A 22,564-nucleotide genomic window follows, 5' to 3' on the forward strand; every position below is an offset into this window, starting at 1 on the left:
GAACTACTGTTCATTGCTGGGACTCTTTGCCATTTCCTGTTGGGGAAGAGATATTCAAGTAAAGATGACGCCGTGGACCGGACACACCGTTGGAGAAAGTAATTTATCAGGTAAGCATAAATTCTGCTTTTGCAAAACTGGGGAATCATAGTAAACGCATTATCTTTTTAAACAATAACAATTTTGGTGTTGACTGTCCCTTTAAGACCAACACTTCCGTTACTTTGCAGGGGCTAAACACATAGATTTGCAGGGTCAATAGTAATAATATTATATGCTCTAACAAATGAGAACATGTATTCCCCCCCCCCCCACTAATTCCCAGCTTTAAACAACTCTTATATCTCCTTGTGTGAGATGGAATTCATTAGGAGTTTGTTTTTGTTCTTTTGGTGGTTGATTGGACTAGAATATTGTTCCAGCCTCCCTTCCTCCCCCCAAAAAGTTGTTTTGCTGCACAAGGGACTGCGTGGTGAAGATTGGTTTGATTATGCAAGCCATGAAAGTTGTTTCATTCACTAGAGACCTCAGCAGCTGTGTTTATATTTTTGTTTAATGAGATTGCAGATACTAGATCATTTCACAAAGATACCTTGATGATAACATGCAAGGTCCTGAGTTAAGTGGCCATTGATGAGAAACGTATATTTCCAAGTAAAGAGCTCTCTGCAGGCCAAATTTACTTTTCTCCTACATTGGTGTATCCGGTCCACGGCTTCATCCTTACTTGTGGGATATTCTCAATCCCTACAGGAAGTGGCAAAGAGAGCACACAGCAGAGCTGTCCATATAGCTCCCCTCAGGCTCCGCCCCCCCAGTCATTCTCTTTGCCGCTCTAACTAGTAGCATCTCCACGGGGGTGGTAAAGAGTATGTGGTGTTAGTTGTAGTTTTTTATTTCTTCTATCAAGAGTTTGTTTTTTTAAAATAGTGCCGGTTTGTACTATTTACTCTGAAGCAGAAAGTGATGAAGATTTCTGCTGAGAGGAATATGATTTTAGCACCAGTAACTAAAATCCATTGCTGTTCCCACGCAGGACTCTTGAATACCAGAGAACTTCAGTTGGGGGGAACAGTTTGCAGGCTTAACTGCTTCAGGTATAATCAGTCATTTTTCTAACAAGACCAAGTAATGCTAGAAGACTGTCAGAAATCCCCTCAGGGATAGGTAAGCCATTTTTCTTAGACTCTGTATAAAATGATGGCTTATATTAAGGGCTCTATGCTGGTTGACACTATTGTGGGCTTAATCAATTGCTTTTTAGCATGTTTTCAGTATAAATAAGGTGTTTTTTCAGACTTTGAAACACTTATGGGGTTTAATATTGCGCCTGGCACTTATTTGGACACCTAATCTAGTCTGAAAGGCCCCTCCACTCTGGAATGAAGAGGGAGGAGGCCTCATTTTCGCGCCTCAATTGCGCAGTTGTTTTGACTAGGCAGTTCATGCAGCTTCACATGGGGAGTCCAGAGACATCAGAAAGGACTTCAGAGAGGCTTATTTCCTACTTAAATAATCCCTAAGGAAGGTAACAGCCACAGTAGAGGCTGTGGCATTGTACTGTAGTGTTTTTAACCGGTTAACTGCTTTTATTAGCTCCGGTTTGGGCATTAAGGGGTTAATTGGTCTGAAAATTTGTGTGCAATCTTTTTAAAGCATTAAGACAATGTGGTGAAAATTTCATTAAAATCGGATGTTTATTTGATGGTTTTTTTGATGTTTCAGTAATAAAGTGTGCACTTTTATTATTTAAAGACACAGTAACGTTTTTGTCAAAAATAATTTTTATTGCATTGAAGTTCTGTCTAAGTCTGTCAAACATGTCTGACCCTTCAGATAACCTATGTTCTGTATGTTTGAAGGCCAAGGTGGTTCCCCCATTAAATTTATGTGTGAAGTGTGCCATAGCTTCCAAACAGCTTAAGGACCGTACAATCACGCTTAAAGATGTAGCCCAAGATGATTCTTTAGCTGAAGGTAGTGAGGATAGCCTGCTATCCCCTCCTGTGTCAACACCAGCTATGCCCGCACAAGCGATGCCCAGTACATCTAGCGCACCAATTGCTATTACTATTCAACAGTTAGCAGCAGTAATGGATAATTCTTTTGCAGCATTTTTATCCAAACTGCCAGCTTTTCCAAGGAAGCGTGATTGCTCAGTTTTAAATACAGAAAATGAGCAAGCAGACGCAGAGGATAATTTATCTGTAGTGCCCTCACATCAATCTGACTTGGCGGTGAGGCAGGGCCTGTCTGAGGGAGAAATTTCTGACACAGGAAAAGTTTCTCAGCAGGCAGAGCCTGATACCATAGCATTTAAATTTAAGCTAGAACACCTCCGCGCCCTACTTAAGGAGGTCCTAGCTACACTTGATGATTGTGACCCTTTGGTGATCCCAGAGAAATTGTGTAAAATGGACAAATTCTTAGAGGTCCCAGTACACACTGATGCGTTTCCGATACCTAAGAGGGTGGCGGATATTGTGACTAAGGAGTGGGAGAAGCCAGGTGTACCTTTTGTTCCCCCTCCTATATTTAAGAAAATGTTCCCAATTGTTGACCCCAGAAGGGACGCGTGGCAGACGGTCCCTAAGGTAGAGGGGGCAGTTTCAACGCTAGCTAAGCGCACGACTATACCAATAGAAGACAGTTGCGGTTTCAAAGATCCTATGGATAAAAAATTAGAAGGTTTACTTAAGAAAATTTTTGTTCAGCAAGGTTTTCTTCTTCAACCAATTTCTTGCATTATTCCTGTAACCACTGCAGCGGCTTTTTGGTTTGAGGAACTAGAAAACTCGTTCCAGAAGGAGACTTCTTATGATGAAGTCATGGACAGAATTCACGCCCTGAAGTTGGCTAATTCTTTCATTACAGATGCCGCTTTGCAGTTAGCTAAATTAGCGGCGAAAAATTCTGGTTTCGCAATCGTGGCGCGCAGAGCGCTTTGGCTAAAATCTTGGTCGGAGGATGTGTCGTCCAAAACAAAATTGCTTAATATTCCTTTCAAGGGTAAGACCCTATTCGGGCCAGAGTTGAAAGAAATTATTTCAGATATCACTGGGGGAAAGGGCCATGCCCTTCCACAGGATAGACCTTTCAAAGCTAAAAATAAGTCTAATTTTCATTCCTTTCGCAATTTCAGGAACGGACCGGCTTCTACCTCTACAGCCACTAGGCAAGAGGGTAACGCATCCCAGCCAAAACCAGCATGGAATCCATTGCAAGGCTGGAACAAAGGTAAACAGGCCAAGAAGCCTGCTGCTGCTACTAAGACAGCATGAAGGGGTAGCCCCCGATCCGGGACCGGATCTAGTAGGGGGCAGACTTTCTCTCTTTGCTCAGGCTTGGGCAAGAGATGTTCCGGACCCCTGGGCACTAGAAATTGTCTATCAGGGGTATCTTCTAGAATTCAAGGACTTAACTCCAAAGGGAAGGTTCCACATATCTCGCTTATCTTTAGAACAGATAGAGACAGGCATTCTTACATTGCGTAGAAGACCTTCTAAAAATGGGAGTGATACACCCAGTTCCAACAGCAGAACAAGGACTGGGTTTTTACTCAAACCTGTTTGTAGTTCCCAAAAAGGAAGGAACTTTCAGGCCAATTCTGGATTTAAAAATCCTAAACAAATTCCTCCGAGTTCCATCATTCAAAAATGAAACCATTCTGACAATTTTACCAATGATCCAGGAGGGTCAATATATGACTACCATGGACTTAAAGGATGCGTACCTGCATATTCCTATCCACAAAGATCACCATCAGTTCCTAAGGTTCGCCTTTCTGGACAAGCATTACCAGTTTGTGGCTCTTCCCTTCGGATTGGCCACTGCTCCCTGAAAGCTCAGGGTCTTTGGTCTCGGGAAGAATCTCTTCTCCCGATAAACATTTTGGAATTGAGAGCGATATTCAATGCGCTCCAGGCATGGCCTCAACTAGCTGAGGCCAAATTCATCAGATTTCAGTCGGACAACATGACGACTGTAGCGTACATCAATCATCAGGGAGGAACAGAGTTCCCTGGCGATGAGGGAGGTATCCAAGATCATCAAATGGGCAGAGGATCACTCCTGCCATCTATCAGCAATTCACATCCCAGGAGTGGACAACTGGGAAGCGGATTATCTGAGTCGTCAGACTTTCCATCCGGTGGAGTGGGAACTTCACCCGGAGGTTTTTGCCCAGTTAACTCAACTATGGGGCCTTCCAGATCTGGATCTGATGGCGTCACGTCAGAACTCAAAAGTTCCACGTTACGGGCCCAGGTCCAGGGATCCCAAGGCGACATTGGTAGATGCCTTAGTGGCGCCTTGGTCGTTCAATCTAGCTTATGTCTTTCCACCGTTTCCTCTTCTCCCCCGGCTAGTAGCCAGGATCAAACAGGAGAAGGCTTTGGTAATTCTAATAGCTCCTGCGTGGCCACGCAGGACTTGGTATGCAGACCTGGTGAATATGTCATCGGTTCCACCATGGAAGCTACCTATGAGGCAGGACCTTCTAATCCAAGGTCCATTCAAACATCCAAACCTAGTTTCTCTGCAACTGATTGCTTGGAGATTGAACGCTTGATTCTAGCTAAGCGTGGGTTTTCGGAATCAGTTATAGATACTCTGATCCAGGCTAGAAAGCCTGTCACCAGGAAAATTTACCATAAGATATGGCGGAAATATCTTTGCTGGTGCGAATCCAAGGGTTACTCATGGAGTAAGATTAGGATTCCAAGGATACTATCTTTTCTCCAAGAAGGATTGGAGAAAGGTCTGTCAGCTAGTTCCTTAAAAGGACAGATTTCTGCTCTGTCTGTTTTGTTGCACAAGCGTCTGGCAGCCGTGCCAGATGTTCATGCGTTTGTACAGGCTTTAGTCAGAATCAAGCCTGTCTACAGACCTGTGGCTCCTCCATGGAGTCTAAATTTAGTTCTTTCAGTTCTTCAAGGGGTTCCGTTTGAACCTCTACATTCCATAGATATTAAGTTACTATCTTGGAAAGTTTTGTTTTTGGTAGCTATTTCTTCTGCTAGAAGAGTTTCTGAATTGTCTGCTTTGCAGTGTAATTCACCCTATCTGGTGTTTCATACAGATAAGGTCGTTTTACGTACCAAGCCTGGTTTTCTTCCAAAAGTGGTTTCCAATAAGAATATTAATCAGGAAATAGTTGTTCCTTCTCTGTGTCCTAATCCAGTTTCTAACAAGGAACGTCTGTTACACAATCTTGATGTGGTTCGTGCTTTGAAGTTTTATCTAAAAGCAACTAAAGACTTCAGACAAACATCGTCCTTGTTTGTCGTCTATTCTGGCAAGAGGAGAGGTCAAAAGGCGACTGCGACCTCTCTGTCTTTCTGGCTGAAAAGCATCATCCGGTTGGCTTATGAGACTGCTGGAAGGCAGCCTCCTGAACGAATTACAGCTCACTCTACTAGAACTGTGGCTTCCACATGGGCTTTCAAGAATGAGGTTTCTGTTGAACAGATCTGTAAGGCAGCGACTTGGTCTTCACTGCATACATTTGCCAAATTTTACAAATTCAATACTTTTGCTTCTTCGGAGGCTATTTTTGGGAGAAAGGTTTTACAAGCAGTGGTGCCTTCCGTTTAGGTTACCGGACTTGTTCCCTCCCTTCATCCATGTCCTAAAGCTTTGGTATTGGTTCCCACAAGTAAGGATGAAGCCGTGGACCGGATACACCAATGTAGGAGAAAACAGAATTTATGTTTACCTGATAAATTTCTTTCTCCTACGGTGTATCTGGTCCACGGCCCACCCTGGCATTTTGGTCAGGTTTAAATTTATTTTTGTAAACTACAGTCACCACTGCACCCTATGGTTCTCCTTTTTCTCCTAACCGTCGGTCGAATGACTGGGGGGGGCGGAGCTATATGGACAGCTCTGCTGTGTGCTCTCTTTGCCACTTCCTGTAGGGATTGAGAATATCCCACAAGTAAGGATGAAGCCGTGGACCGGATACACCGTAGGAGAAAGACATTTATCAGGTAAACATAAATTCTGTTTTTCTTCAGTACAGATGTTACTCTATCACATAGGGGTACTATCTGGAATCCTCTCTGTGCTATATGAAAGTGATCGTATCAAGAGACTTCTTGGGTAGTTAATGTTGAAATCTGAGTAAGCTGAAAGTCTGGGCACTAATGGTTTGTTTTCTATATTATTTTGATAATTGTTTTTTCCCCCCCCTTAAAGTGATTGTCAAACCTAGCGTTTGTGAAACGCTAGGATTGACCATTGGAACCAATAAACAGGACTTTCATTCAAGAAGTATAAAATACTTCATGCTGAAAGCTCCTTTATTTGTTTCAAGTGTTTGCTGCTCTGAGCTGCTCAGGCAGCCCACGACAGAACACTTTTTTACTAAAAGTTGGTGTTTCCACCTCTTAGCAAATAGCCGTGAGGGAAATCCGGCACCAAGCTGTATTTCCCACACGGCTATTGGCTAAGAGGTGAAAACCGTTAGGATTGACAATCACTTTCAGTTGATTTTTATCATGTTATGCTTATCAAACCTAGGTGAGTGTGTCTGATGTCAAGGAAAGCCTCTTTAATGGGTTTCCCTATCTGTTGCATAGATTTTATGGATGGATGTGGGTTTAGTCATCAGTTACACAAGTTCATGTGTTTTCGGCTATTTGTTTTCTGGATTCATTTTCTTCAAGGAGCTGAAAATAATTTTGCCTGTTTTTCAAATACCTTTTCTTTCATGTAATTAACAAGAGTCCATGAGCTAGTGACGTATGGGATATACATTCCTACCAGGAGGGGCAAAGTTTCCCAAACCTTAAAATGCCTATAAATACACCCCTCACCACACCCACAAATCAGTTTTACAAACTTTGCCTCCAAGGGAGGTGGTGAAGTAAGTTTGTGCTAGATTCTACGTTGATATGCGCTCCGCAGCAAGTTGGAGCCCGGTTTTCCTCTCAGCGTGCAGTGAATGTCAGAGGGATGTGAAGAGAGTATTGCCTATTGAATGCAGTGATCTCCTTCTACGGGGTCTATTTCATAAGGTTCTCTGTTATCGGTCGTAGAGATTCATCTCTTACCTCCCTTTTCAGATCGACGATATACTCTTATATTTACCATTTCCTCTACTGATTCTCGTTTCAGTACTGGTTTGGCTTTCTACAAACATGTAGATGAGTGTCCTGGGGTAAGTAAGTCTTATTTTCTGTGACACTCTAAGCTATGGTTGGGCACTTTATTTATAAAGTTCTAAATATATGTATTCAAACATTTATTTGCCTTGACTCAGAATGTTCAACTTTCCTTATTTCCAGACAGTCAGTTTCATATTTGGGATTATGCATTGAATTATCATATTTTTTCTTACCTCAAAAATTTGACTTTTTTCCCTGTGGGCTGTTAGGCTCGCGGGGGCTGAAAATGCTTCATTTTATTGCGTCATTCTTGGCGCGGACTTTTTTGGCGCAAAAATTCTTTTCCGTTTCCGGCGTCATACGTGTCGCCGGAAGTTGCGTCATTTTTTGACGTTATTTTGCGTCAAAGATGTCGGCGTTCCGGATGTGGCGTCATTTTTGGCGCCAAAAGCATTTAGGCGCCAAATAATGTGGGCGTCTTTTTTGGCGCTAAAAAAATATGGGCGTCATTTTTGTCTCCACATTATTTAAGTCTCATTATTTATTGCTTCTGGTTGCTAGAAGCTTGTTCACTGGCATTTTTTTCCCATTCCTGAAACTGTCATTTAAGGAATTTGATCAATTTTGCTTTATATGTTGTTTTTTTCTTTTACATATTGCAAGATGTTCCACGTTGCAACTGAGTCAGAAGATACTACAGGAAAATCACTGCACAGTGCTGGAGCTACCAAGCTAAGTCTGCTATAAACTTTTGGTATCTGTTTCTCCAGCTGTTATTTGTATTGCATGTCATGTCAAACTTATTAATGCAGATAAAATTTCCTTTAGTACTGTTACATTACCTGTTGCTGTCCGTCAACATTTAATTTTCAGAGTGTTCCTGATAACATAAGAGATTTTATTTTTTTAAATCCATTAAGAAGGCTATGTCTGTTATTTCTCCTTCTAGTATACATAAAAGTCTTTTAAAACTTCTCTTTTTTTCAGATGAATTTTTAAATGAACATCATCATTCTGATACTGATAATGGTTCTTCTGGTTCAGAGGTTTCTGTCTCAGAGGTTGATGCTGATAAATCTTTGTATTTGTTCAAGATGGAATTTATTCGTTCTTTACTTAAAGAAGTGTTATTTGCATTAGAAATAGAGGATTCTGGTCCTCTTGATACTAAATGTAAACGTTTAAATAAGGTTTTTAGATCTCCTGTAGTTATTCCAGAAGTGTTTTATCTCCCTGATGCTATTTCTGAAGTAATTTCCAGGGAATGGAATAATTTGGGTAATTTATTTACTCCTTCTAGACGTTTAAGCAAATTATATCCTGTGCCATCTGACAGATTAGAGTTTTTTGGGACAAAAATCCCTAAGGTTATGGGGCTGTCTCTACTCCTGCTAATGTACTACTATTCCTATGGCAGATAGTACTTCATTTAAGAATCCTTTAGATAGGAATATTGAATCCTTTCTAAGAAAAGCTTACTTATGTTCAGGTAATCTTCTTAGACCTGCTATATTTTTAGCGGATGTTGCTGCAGCTTCAACTTTTTGGTTAGAAGCTTTAGCGCAACAAGTAACAGATCATAATTTTATAGCATTATTATTTTTCTATAACATGCTAATAATTTTATTGGTGATACCATCTTTTGATATCATTAGAGTTGATGTCAGGTATATGTCTCTAGCTATTTTAGCTAGAAAAGCTTTATGGATTAAACTTGGAATGCTGACATGTCTTCTAAGTCAACTTTGCTTTCCCTTTCTTTCCAGGGTAAATAATCATTTCGTTCCTTTCCTCACAACAAGGAACAAAAGCCTGATCCTTCATCCTCAGGAGCGGTATCAGTTTGGAAACTATTTCCAGTTTGGAATATATCCAAGCCTTATAGAAACCTATAGCCAGCTCCTAAGTATCTATGAAGGTGCGGCCCTTATTCCAGCTCAGCTGGTATGGGGCAGATTACGTTTTCTTCAAAGAAATTTGGATCAATTCCGTTCTTAATCTCTGGTTTCAGAAACATTGTTTCAGAAAGGTACAGAATTGGCTTCAAGTTAAGGCCTCCTGCTAAGAGATTCTTTTCTTTCCCGTGTCCCAGTTGACACAGCAAGGCTCAGCATTTCTGAAATGTGTTTCAGATCTAGAGTTGGCTGGAGTATTTATGCCAGTTCCAGTTCTGGAACAGGGGCTGGGGTTTTATTTTATCTCTTCATTGTACCAGAGAAGGTCAATTCCTTCAGACCAGTTCTGGATCTATCATTATTGAATCGTTATGTTAGGATACCAACATTCAAGATGGTTACTGTAGGACTATCCTGCCTTTTGTTTAGCAAGGGCATTATATGTCTACAATAGATTTACAGGATGTGTATCTGCATATTCCGATTCATCCAGATCACTTTTAGTGTCTGAGATTCTCTTTTTAGACAAGCATTACCAGTTTTGTGGCTCTACTGTTTGGCCTAGCCTCAGTTCCAAGAATTTTTTTCAAAGGTTCTCGGTGCCCTTCTTTCTGTAATCAGAGAATAGGGTTTTGGTATTTCCTTATTTGGACGATATCTTGGTACTTGCTCAGTCTTCTCATTTTCGAAGAATCTCATACGAATCGACTTGTGTTGTTTCAATCAGTTCATGGTTGGAGGATCAATTTACCAATCAGTTCATTGATTCCTCAGACAAGGGTAACCTTTTTAGGTTTCTAGATAAATTCAGTGTCTATGACTCTGTCCTTGTCAGACAAGAGAAATTTAACATTGATATCAGCTTGTCAAAACCTTCAGTCACAATCATTCCCTTTGGTAGCCTTATGCGTGGAAATGTTGGGTCTTAGGACTGCCGCATCAGATGCGATCTCCTTTGCTCGTTTTCACATGCGACCTCTTCAGCTCTGTATGCTGAACCAATGGTGCAGGGACTACTCAAAGATATCTCAATTAATATCTTTAAACCGATTTTACGACACTCTCTGACATGGTGGACAGATCACCATCGTTTGGTTCAGGGGGCTTCTTTGTTCTTCTGACCTGGACTATAATCTCAACAGATACAAGTCTTACAGGTTGGGGAGCTGTGTGGGGGTATCTGACGGCACAAGGGGTTTGGGAATCTCAGGAGGTGAGATTTCCGATCAATATTTTGGAACTCCGTGCAATTTTCAGAGCTCTTCAGTCTTGGCCTCTTCTGAAGAGAGAGTTGTTCATTGTTTTCAGATAAGACAATGTCACAACTGTGGCATACATCAATCATCAAGGAGGGACTCACAGTCCTCTGGCTATGAAAGAAGTATCTCGAATTTTGGTTTGGGCGGAATCCAGCTCCTGTCTAATCTCTGCGGTTTATATCCCAGGTATGGACAATTGGAAAGCGGATTATCTCAGTCGCCAAACGTTGCATCCGGGCGAATGGTCTCTTCACCCAGAGGTATTTCTTCAGATTGTTCAAATGTGGGAACTTCCAGAAATAGATCTGATGGCTTCTCATCTAAACAAGAAACTTCCCAGGTATCTGTCCAGATCCCGGGATCCTCAGGCGGAGGCAGTGGATGCATTTTCACTTCCTTGGAAGTATCATCCTGCCTATATCTTTCCGCCTCTAGTTCTTCTTCCAAGAGTAATCTCCAAGATTCTGAAGGAATGCTCGTTTGTTCTGCTGGTAGCTCCGGCATGGCCTCACAGGTTTTGGTATGCGGATCTTGTCCGGATGGCCTCTTGCCAACCGTGGACTCTTCCGTTAAGACCAGACCTTTTGTCTCAAGGTCCTTTTTTCCATCAGGATCTGAAATCCTTAAATTTAAAGGTATGGAGATTGAACGCTTGATTCTTGGTCAAAGAGGTTTCTCTGACTCTGTGATTAATACTATGTTACAGGCTCGTAAATCTGTATCCAGAGAGATATATTATAGAGTCTGGAAGACTTATATTTCTTGGTGTCTTTCTCATCATTTTTCTTGGCATTCTTTTAGAATACCGAGAATATTACAATTTCTTCAGGATGGTTTAGATAAGGGTTTGTCCGCAAGTTCCTTGAAAGGTCAAATCTCTGCTCTTTCTGTTCTTTTTCACAGAAAGATTGCTATTCTTCCTGATATTCATTGTTTTGTACAAGCTTTGGTTCGTATAAAGCCTGTCATTAAGTCAATTTCTCCTCCTTGGAGTTTGAATTTGGTTCTGGGGGCTCTTCAAGCTCCTCCATTTGAACCTATGCATTCATTGGATATTAAATTACTTTCTTGGAAAGTTTTGTTCCTTTTGGCCATCTCTTCTGCCAGAAGAGTTTCTGAATTATCTGCTCTTTCTTGTGAGTCTCCTTTTCTGATTCTTCATCAGGATAAGGCGGTGTTGCGAACTTCTTTTGAATTTTACCTAAAGTTGTGAATTCCAACAACATTAGTAGAGAAATTGTGGTTCCTTCATTATGTCCTAATCCTAAGAATTCTAAGGAGAAATCGTTGCATTCTTTGGATGTTGTTAGAGCTTTGAAATATTGTGTTGAAGCTACGAAATCTTTCTGTAAGACTTCTAGTCTATTTGTTATCTTTTCCGGTTCTAGGAAAGGCCAGAAAGCTTCTGCCATTTCTTTGGCATCTTGGTTGAAATCTTTAATTCATCTTGCCTATGTTGAGTCGGGTAAAATTCCGCCTCAGAGAATTACAGCTCATTCTACTAGGTCAGTATCTACTTCCTGGGCGTTTAGGAATGAAGCTTCGGTTGACCAGATCTGCAAAGCAGCAACTTGGTCCTCTTTGCATACTTTTACTAAATTCTACCATTTTGATGTATTTTCTTCTTCTGAAGCAGTTTTTGGTAGAAAAGTTCTTCAGGCAGCGGTTTCAGTTTGAATCTTCTGCTTATGTTTTTTGTTAAACTTTATTTTGGGTGTGGATTATTTTCAGCAGGAATTGGCTGTCTTTATTTTATCCCTCCCTCTCTAGTGACTCTTGTGTGGAAAGATCCACATCTTGGGTAGTCATTATCCCATACGTCACTAGCTCATGGACTCTTGTTAATTACATGAAAGAAAACATAATTTATGTAAGAACTTACCTGATAAATTCATTTCTTTCATATTAACAAGAGTCCATGAGGCCCACCCTTTTTTGTGGTGGTTATGATTTTTTTGTATAAAGCACAATTATTCCAATTCCTTATTTTATATGCTTCGCACTTTTTTTCTTATCACCCCACTTCTTGGCTATTCGTTAAACTGATTTGTGGGTGTGGTGAGGGGTGTATTTATAGGCATTTTAAGGTTTGGGAAACTTTGCCCCTCCTGGTAGGAATGTATATCCCATACGTCACTAGCTCATGGACTCTTGTTAATATGAAAGAAATGAATTTATCAGGTAAGTTCTTACATAAATTATGTTATTCCTTCAAAGGATTTTAATTTGGTTTTAAAACAAAACATTAGCTGCCTTTTTGAAGTTGTTGGTTTAAAGGAACACATAAGTCAAAATTAAACGTTCATGATTCAGATAGAGCGCACAAATTTAAACACTTTTACAATTTACTTCTATTATCAAAATGAGCACAGTCTCTTTGTATGCACACTTTTAGAGGCAAGAGCTCCTACTGAGCATGTGCAGAAATTCAGTGTAGATGTATTTGCATTTTGTGACTGGTTGATAGCTGTCACATGATGCAGGGAGAAAGGAAATTGAACTAACTTTTTTAAAAAATTTCAGAAAACAAAATCTACTGCTTATTTGAAATTCAGACTAAGTGCTCTTGCATTGTCTTTTTATTATGCAATTGTTGATCATGCAATTCTACTGTATTTTGTGGACCTTTAAGACCATTTTGTTGCATGGCTCTGTCCACAGCTTGAAGAGTCTCAGCGCTTCTATTTGTTCCTTGTCCCTGCTTTTCATTTAATTCTACTTCTTAGTTAGTTCATGCTCAAAATATTGTGATGTTTTTGTTTTTTTCTAATTGCTAAATTGACAAGGAAACTCCCTTTCATATACGTTGGTAAGCTTATAGAGTAATTATAGCATTTCTGTGCTATTTGTATGTCACTGGGCAGAATTCATCAAACCCTTCAGCAATCTCTTTAGACTCGCCAGTTCAGCTGATTAAAATGGCACAGTGCATGGAGTTTACTGGATAACCTGAATAGAATAATATAAGAAGTGGTCTAGAGAGAGATGCGGGTTCATTTTGCTCACTTAGAATCACGGGCAGATCCAGTGCCCTATATCGGGAGGGGCAGTGTGCCAGATTATTGTATGGCAATATAAAACAATTATCTTGTTTATAAAAGCTTTCCTAAACATGTTCATTTTATTGCTATCGTATAAAATAAATGACACAGCCTAAGTTACCAGAAATTCTAAAATACTTCAATCCTTCACCATAACCAGTTTCTTCTGTAATTTAAAATAGAGTAAACATACAATAATGTCCCCAATGACAGCCATATAATGTCCCCAATGACAACCATATAATGTCCCCAATGACAGCCATATAATTTCCAGCAGGTATAGGTAGTCTTTAAAATAATAACACACATATATATATATATATTCACCCGCTTGTGGTATCAAGGGCAGAAAAAAATGAATGTAATAGAAATTTCAGTTACTGTTGGGCAGGATTGAGCAGCGTAGAACTTGCTCAGTACTCTGCAACTCACAGAAAATACGCACACATGCACAAATATACACACACATACACAGAAAAAGAACTGGTCCTTGTATACTTTAATGGTTAGAATGTTTTGTTGTTCTTCAGGCTGACCTTGTGTAAACTATTTAGAGGTAAGCAGTCTGGAGTGTGCTTATGAGCATAAATGTACACTATACACAAAATAAACCTATAGTTTATAGACAAGAAAAGGATGCTCTTAAAGGGACATTATACACTCGTTTTTTCTTTGCATAAATGTTTTGTAGATGATCTATTTATATAGCCCATAAAGTTTGTTTGTTTTAAAAATGGATAGTTTTGCTTATTTTTAAATAACATTGCTCTGATTTTCAGACTCCTAACCAAGCCCCAAAGTTTTAGGAGAATACTGATGTATACCTACTCCATCTTGCTTCTGTTTGTGTAAAGGGTCTTTTTATATGCAAAGGAAGGGGGGTCTGATATTTCCCACTTGCAGTGGGTGTTCCAGTAACCTTTTAAACAGAGCTAAACTGAAAGCTTCTAAGTAAGTTTTTAAACGGTTTTATACTGGATTTTTATATCAGCATCTGTGCATCTTATTCTTTATAGTAGTGTCTATTACATACAGTTATATACAAATTGGTGTATACTGTCCCTTTAATAGCACATGGATAGAGAATATTGTTAATTAGAACTTAAAGGGACACTGTACCCAAATTTTTTCTTTTGTGATCCAGATAGAGCATGACATTTTAAGCAACTTTCTAATTTACTCCTATTATCAAATTTTCTTCATTCTCTTGGTATCTTTATTTGAACTGCAAGAATGTAAGTTTAGATGCCGGCCCATTTTTGGTGAACAACCTGGGTTGTCCTTGCTGATTGGTGGATAAATTCAACCACCAATAAAAAAAGTGCTGTCCAGAGTACTGAAACAAACAAAAAACTTAGATGCCTTCTTTTTCAAATAAAGATAGCAAGAGAACAAAGAAAAATTGCTAATAGGAGTAAATTAGAAAGTTGCTTAAAATTGCATGCTCTATCTGAATCACAAAAGAAAAAATTTGGGTTCAGTGTCCCTTTAACTTTTAATAGGTTGGTGTAATAAAAAAACGACAGCAGCAAAAATGGTATGTGAATATTATACTGGCCTGCCGAAAGAAAAGGTTTAAAAACACATCTCTGTTCTCGTAACTTTGTATTTGTAATTATGGCAGGTTAGTTACACTGTTGCTAGATTCCAGCGATAGTAGGGAGAAGCTGTTATGGGTGGTGGTGATGTTTCAATAGTAATCTGGGTAATAAGAGGCAGCTAATACAAACGTAGTGTATCGTTATTAACCCCTAAATTAGGGTAGTACTAGCGGCTTTAGTATACAATTTTTTTCAAAGGTTCTCGGTGCCCTTCTTTCTGTAATCAGAGAATAGGGTTTTGGTATTTCCTTATTTGGACGATATCTTGGTACTTGCTCAGTCTTCTCATTTTCGAAGAATCTCATACGAATCGACTTGTGTTGTTTCAATCAGTTCATGGTTGGAGGATCAATTTACCAATCAGTTCATTGATTCCTCAGACAAGGGTAACCTTTTTAGGTTTCTAGATAAATTCAGTGTCTATGACTCTGTCCTTGTCAGACAAGAGAAATTTAACATTGATATCAGCTTGTCAAAACCTTCAGTCACAATCATTCCCTTTGGTAGCCTTATGCGTGGAAATGTTGGGTCTTAGGACTGCCGCATCAGATGCGATCTCCTTTGCTCGTTTTCACATGCGACCTCTTCAGCTCTGTATGCTGAACCAATGGTGCAGGGACTACTCAAAGATATCTCAATTAATATCTTTAAACCGATTTTACGACACTCTCTGACATGGTGGACAGATCACCATCGTTTGGTTCAGGGGGCTTCTTTGTTCTTCCGACCTGGACTATAATCTCAACAGATACAAGTCTTACAGGTTGGGGAGCTGTGTGGGGGTATCTGACGGCACAAGGGGTTTGGGAATCTCAGGAGGTGAGATTTCCGATCAATATTTTGGAACTCCGTGCAATTTTCAGAGCTCTTCAGTCTTGGCCTCTTCTGAAGAGAGAGTTGTTCATTGTTTTCAGATAAGACAATGTCACAACTGTGGCATACATCAATCATCAAGGAGGGACTCACAGTCCTCTGGCTATGAAAGAAGTATCTCGAATTTTGGTTTGGGCGGAATCCAGCTCCTGTCTAATCTCTGCGGTTTATATCCCAGGTATGGACAATTGGAAAGCGGATTATCTCAGTCGCCAAACGTTGCATCCGGGCGAATGGTCTCTTCACCCAGAGGTATTTCTTCAGATTGTTCAAATGTGGGAACTTCCAGAAATAGATCTGATGGCTTCTCATCTAAACAAGAAACTTCCCAGGTATCTGTCCAGATCCCGGGATCCTCAGGCGGAGGCAGTGGATGCATTTTCACTTCCTTGGAAGTATCATCCTGCCTATATCTTTCCGCCTCTAGTTCTTCTTCCAAGAGTAATCTCCAAGATTCTGAAGGAATGCTCGTTTGTTCTGCTGGTAGCTCCGGCATGGCCTCACAGGTTTTGGTATGCGGATCTTGTCCGGATGGCCTCTTGCCAACCGTGGACTCTTCCGTTAAGACCAGACCTTTTGTCTCAAGGTCCTTTTTTCCATCAGGATCTGAAATCCTTAAATTTAAAGGTATGGAGATTGAACGCTTGATTCTTGGTCAAAGAGGTTTCTCTGACTCTGTGATTAATACTATGTTACAGGCTCGTAAATCTGTATCCAGAGAGATATATTATAGAGTCTGGAAGACTTATATTTCTTGGTGTCTTTCTCATCATTTTTCTTGGCATTCTTTTAGAATACCGAGAATATTACAATTTCTTCAGGATGGTTTAGATAAGGGTTTGTCCGCAAGTTCCTTGAAAGGTCAAATCTCTGCTCTTTCTGTTCTTTTTCACAGAAAGATTGCTATTCTTCCTGATATTCATTGTTTTGTACAAGCTTTGGTTCGTATAAAGCCTGTCATTAAGTCAATTTCTCCTCCTTGGAGTTTGAATTTGGTTCTGGGGGCTCTTCAAGCTCCTCCATTTGAACCTATGCATTCATTGGATATTAAATTACTTTCTTGGAAAGTTTTGTTCCTTTTGGCCATCTCTTCTGCCAGAAGAGTTTCTGAATTATCTGCTCTTTCTTGTGAGTCTCCTTTTCTGATTCTTCATCAGGATAAGGCGGTGTTGCGAACTTCTTTTGAATTTTACCTAAAGTTGTGAATTCCAACAACATTAGTAGAGAAATTGTGGTTCCTTCATTATGTCCTAATCCTAAGAATTCTAAGGAGAAATCGTTGCATTCTTTGGATGTTGTTAGAGCTTTGAAATATTGTGTTGAAGCTACGAAATCTTTCTGTAAGACTTCTAGTCTATTTGTTATCTTTTCCGGTTCTAGGAAAGGCCAGAAAGCTTCTGCCATTTCTTTGGCATCTTGGTTGAAATCTTTAATTCATCTTGCCTATGTTGAGTCGGGTAAAATTCCGCCTCAGAGAATTACAGCTCATTCTACTAGGTCAGTATCTACTTCCTGGGCGTTTAGGAATGAAGCTTCGGTTGACCAGATCTGCAAAGCAGCAACTTGGTCCTCTTTGCATACTTTTACTAAATTCTACCATTTTGATGTATTTTCTTCTTCTGAAGCAGTTTTTGGTAGAAAAGTTCTTCAGGCAGCGGTTTCAGTTTGAATCTTCTGCTTATGTTTTTTGTTAAACTTTATTTTGGGTGTGGATTATTTTCAGCAGGAATTGGCTGTCTTTATTTTATCCCTCCCTCTCTAGTGACTCTTGTGTGGAAAGATCCACATCTTGGGTAGTCATTATCCCATACGTCACTAGCTCATGGACTCTTGTTAATTACATGAAAGAAAACATAATTTATGTAAGAACTTACCTGATAAATTCATTTCTTTCATATTAACAAGAGTCCATGAGGCCCACCCTTTTTTGTGGTGGTTATGATTTTTTTGTATAAAGCACAATTATTCCAATTCCTTATTTTATATGCTTCGCACTTTTTTTCTTATCACCCCACTTCTTGGCTATTCGTTAAACTGATTTGTGGGTGTGGTGAGGGGTGTATTTATAGGCATTTTAAGGTTTGGGAAACTTTGCCCCTCCTGGTAGGAATGTATATCCCATACGTCACTAGCTCATGGACTCTTGTTAATATGAAAGAAATGAATTTATCAGGTAAGTTCTTACATAAATTATGTTATTCCTTCAAAGGATTTTAATTTGGTTTTAAAACAAAACATTAGCTGCCTTTTTGAAGTTGTTGGTTTAAAGGAACACATAAGTCAAAATTAAACGTTCATGATTCAGATAGAGCGCACAAATTTAAACACTTTTACAATTTACTTCTATTATCAAAATGAGCACAGTCTCTTTGTATGCACACTTTTAGAGGCAAGAGCTCCTACTGAGCATGTGCAGAAATTCAGTGTAGATGTATTTGCATTTTGTGACTGGTTGATAGCTGTCACATGATGCAGGGAGAAAGGAAATTGAACTAACTTTTTTAAAAAATTTCAGAAAACAAAATCTACTGCTTATTTGAAATTCAGACTAAGTGCTCTTGCATTGTCTTTTTATTATGCAATTGTTGATCATGCAATTCTACTGTATTTTGTGGACCTTTAAGACCATTTTGTTGCATGGCTCTGTCCACAGCTTGAAGAGTCTCAGCGCTTCTATTTGTTCCTTGTCCCTGCTTTTCATTTAATTCTACTTCTTAGTTAGTTCATGCTCAAAATATTGTGATGTTTTTGTTTTTTTCTAATTGCTAAATTGACAAGGAAACTCCCTTTCATATACGTTGGTAAGCTTATAGAGTAATTATAGCATTTCTGTGCTATTTGTATGTCACTGGGCAGAATTCATCAAACCCTTCAGCAATCTCTTTAGACTCGCCAGTTCAGCTGATTAAAATGGCACAGTGCATGGAGTTTACTGGATAACCTGAATAGAATAATATAAGAAGTGGTCTAGAGAGAGATGCGGGTTCATTTTGCTCACTTAGAATCACGGGCAGATCCAGTGCCCTATATCGGGAGGGGCAGTGTGCCAGATTATTGTATGGCAATATAAAACAATTATCTTGTTTATAAAAGCTTTCCTAAACATGTTCATTTTATTGCTATCGTATAAAATAAATGACACAGCCTAAGTTACCAGAAATTCTAAAATACTTCAATCCTTCACCATAACCAGTTTCTTCTGTAATTTAAAATAGAGTAAACATACAATAATGTCCCCAATGACAGCCATATAATGTCCCCAATGACAACCATATAATGTCCCCAATGACAGCCATATAATTTCCAGCAGGTATAGGTAGTCTTTAAAATAATAACACACATATATATATATATTCACCCGCTTGTGGTATCAAGGGCAGAAAAAAATGAATGTAATAGAAATTTCAGTTACTGTTGGGCAGGATTGAGCAGCGTAGAACTTGCTCAGTACTCTGCAACTCACAGAAAATACGCACACATGCACAAATATACACACACATACACAGAAAAAGAACTGGTCCTTGTATACTTTAATGGTTAGAATGTTTTGTTGCTCTTCAGGCTGACCTTGTGTAAACTATTTAGAGGTAAGCAGTCTGGAGTGTGCTTATGAGCATAAATGTACACTATACACAAAATAAACCTATAGTTTATAGACAAGAAAAGGATGCTCTTAAAGGGACATTATACACTCGTTTTTTCTTTGCATAAATGTTTTGTAGATGATCTATTTATATAGCCCATAAAGTTTGTTTGTTTTAAAAATGGATAGTTTTGCTTATTTTTAAATAACATTGCTCTGATTTTCAGACTCCTAACCAAGCCCCAAAGTTTTAGGAGAATACTGATGTATACCTACTCCATCTTGCTTCTGTTTGTGTAAAGGGTCTTTTTATATGCAAAGGAAGGGGGGTCTGATATTTCCCACTTGCAGTGGGTGTTCCAGTAACCTTTTAAACAGAGCTAAACTGAAAGCTTCTAAGTAAGTTTTTAAACGGTTTTATACTGGATTTTTATATCAGCATCTGTGCATCTTATTCTTTATAGTAGTGTCTATTACATACAGTTATATACAAATTGGTGTATACTGTCCCTTTAATAGCACATGGATAGAGAATATTGTTAATTAGAACTTAAAGGGACACTGTACCCAAATTTTTTCTTTTGTGATCCAGATAGAGCATGACATTTTAAGCAACTTTCTAATTTACTCCTATTATCAAATTTTCTTCATTCTCTTGGTATCTTTATTTGAACTGCAAGAATGTAAGTTTAGATGCCGGCCCATTTTTGGTGAACAACCTGGGTTGTCCTTGCTGATTGGTGGATAAATTCAACCACCAATAAAAAAAGTGCTGTCCAGAGTACTGAAACAAACAAAAAACTTAGATGCCTTCTTTTTCAAATAAAGATAGCAAGAGAACAAAGAAAAATTGCTAATAGGAGTAAATTAGAAAGTTGCTTAAAATTGCATGCTCTATCTGAATCACAAAAGAAAAAATTTGGGTTCAGTGTCCCTTTAACTTTTAATAGGTTGGTGTAATAAAAAAACGACAGCAGCAAAAATGGTATGTGAATATTATACTGGCCTGCCGAAAGAAAAGGTTTAAAAACACATCTCTGTTCTCGTAACTTTGTATTTGTAATTATGGCAGGTTAGTTACACTGTTGCTAGATTCCAGCGATAGTAGGGAGAAGCTGTTATGGGTGGTGGTGATGTTTCAATAGTAATCTGGGTAATAAGAGGCAGCTAATACAAACGTAGTGTATCGTTATTAACCCCTAAATTAGGGTAGTACTAGCGGCTTTAGTATACAATTAACAAATTTTAACACCCTCCCATCCTTCCCAGCAACAGGAACTTGTAGTAAAATTATTTTTTAAGTTTGGCAAAACAGAGAGCTAATTTAAAAGGACAACGGATGCCCTTGACACGGTCGCATTTTACATTAAAAGTTAAGTTTTAATTAACAATATTCTCTCTCCATGTGCTATTAAGAGCATCCTTTTCTTGCCTATTAACTAAAGGTTTATTTTGTGTATAACATACACACATACGCAAATACATACGCACATGTACACAGGCACTAGCATACACACACATAGACGCTCACATATACAAACACACACATTAGAATTTACACTAGGATTACACTGCTTGCTTTAAATTGACAGCTCCATTTACCGAACCCTGCACATTGCTGCGCAGCCATCCCTGTTCCACTAACCTAATCAAGTAGAATCTGAGCCATGCAGCAGGACATGAACTTTGTGTGTAGACAAGCAGGGAACTTGCAGGGCAGGAGCTCAGACTGGTGCTTACAGAGTAAATACCAGTGTGGAGCAAGAGAACAATGCCATCTGCTGGCTTCTAATAGAAAATCCTATATAAAAGTATCATAAAGGTTCAGCGTGTGCCTCCTATTTCTCTCTGTAGGTGCTTATCGCTAACATTGGCTGTCACTGGGACAGAATCCTGTCTGGCTATGCTGTCGTAGGCCACAATTGCCCTGTTGCCCCTCCCCCCGGATTTGTCACTGCTTAGAATAACCCTTTACTTCTGTTTATATATCCTTGGCTCCCTGTTAAGTTTATCTAATTGTTACTTTTTCTTAATTTGCTAGCAAAACATTTCCTTTAGAGTAAACTTTTTTAAAAATTTGATGCCTCATTCAACTTTTTATTTTTTACCCATGCCTCATTCGAATTTGTATTTTAACCTGTCTGGATCTTCTGATGACTCTTTATAATTTATATAAAAATATTAATTAAACAGAAGTATTGATTTCACCTGTAATGTCCGTGCACTGTTTACAATGATTGTTTTGTCTCGTTACTAAGGTTTGAAGTATTTGCATTCTGCTGGCATTTTACATCGAGACATCAAACCAGGGAATCTACTTGTGAACAGCAACTGTGTACTCAAGGTAACTTTAAGAAATGAATATTGTTGCATAAAGAAGAGTTCCAATGTGACCTCTTTCTCATTTTTTTTCAGAATTCTAGGAAGCTGATCTTTCTTCTGTTATGTGTGATCAGTCCACGGGTCATCATTACTTCTGGGATATAACTCCTCCCCAACAGGAAATGCAAGAGGATTCACCCAGCAGAGCTGCATATAGCTCCTCCCCTCTACGTCAGTCCCAGTCATTCTCTTGCACCCAACGACTAGATAGGATGTGTGAGAGGACTATGGTGATTATACTTAGTTTTTATGACTTCAATCAAAAGTTTGTTATTTTAAAATAGCACCGGAGCGTGTTATTACTTCTCTGGCAGAGTTTGAGGAAGAATCTGACAGAGATTTTTTACTATGATTTTAACCGGAGTCGTTAAGATCATATTGCTGTTCTCGACCATCTGAGGGAGGTAAAGGCTTCAGATCAGGGGACAGCGGGCAGATGAATCTGCATTGAGGTATGTGGCAGTTTTTATTTTCTGAATGGAATTGATGAGAAAAGCCTGCCATACCGTTAAAATGACATGTATGTATACACTTCAGTATTCTGGGGATGGTATTTCACCGGAACTACTGTGTTAAGGTCACTAATCCTTTTAATAACTATTCTCATGTTAAACGTTTTTGCTGGAATGTAGAATCGTTTACATTGCTGAGGTACTGTGTGAATAAATGTTTGGGCATTATTTTCCACTTGGCAGTTTTTTGCTTTAATTGTGACAGTTTCGTTTCTCTTCACTGCTGTGTGGGAGAGGGAGGGGCCGTTTTTGGCGCTCTTTGCTACGCATCAAAAAATTCCAGTCAGCTACTTTTATATGTCCTGCATG

General features: G+C 39.1%; 1 protein-coding gene across 1 annotated transcript in view; it reads left to right on the forward strand.

Moving 5' to 3' along the window:
- NLK (nemo like kinase) overlaps positions 1-22,564 on the forward strand; it is a gene marked incomplete in the record, with an annotated part of 697,670 nt that overhangs the window by 297,974 nt on the left and 377,132 nt on the right. Inside the window, 1 exon segment of the mRNA XM_053706265.1 lies at positions 21,620-21,705. Coding sequence (XP_053562240.1) covers positions 21,620-21,705 — 86 coding nt within the window.

This window comes from Bombina bombina, chromosome 3, assembly GCF_027579735.1.
Source record: "Bombina bombina isolate aBomBom1 chromosome 3, aBomBom1.pri, whole genome shotgun sequence".
NCBI lineage: Eukaryota > Metazoa > Chordata > Amphibia > Anura > Bombinatoridae > Bombina > Bombina bombina.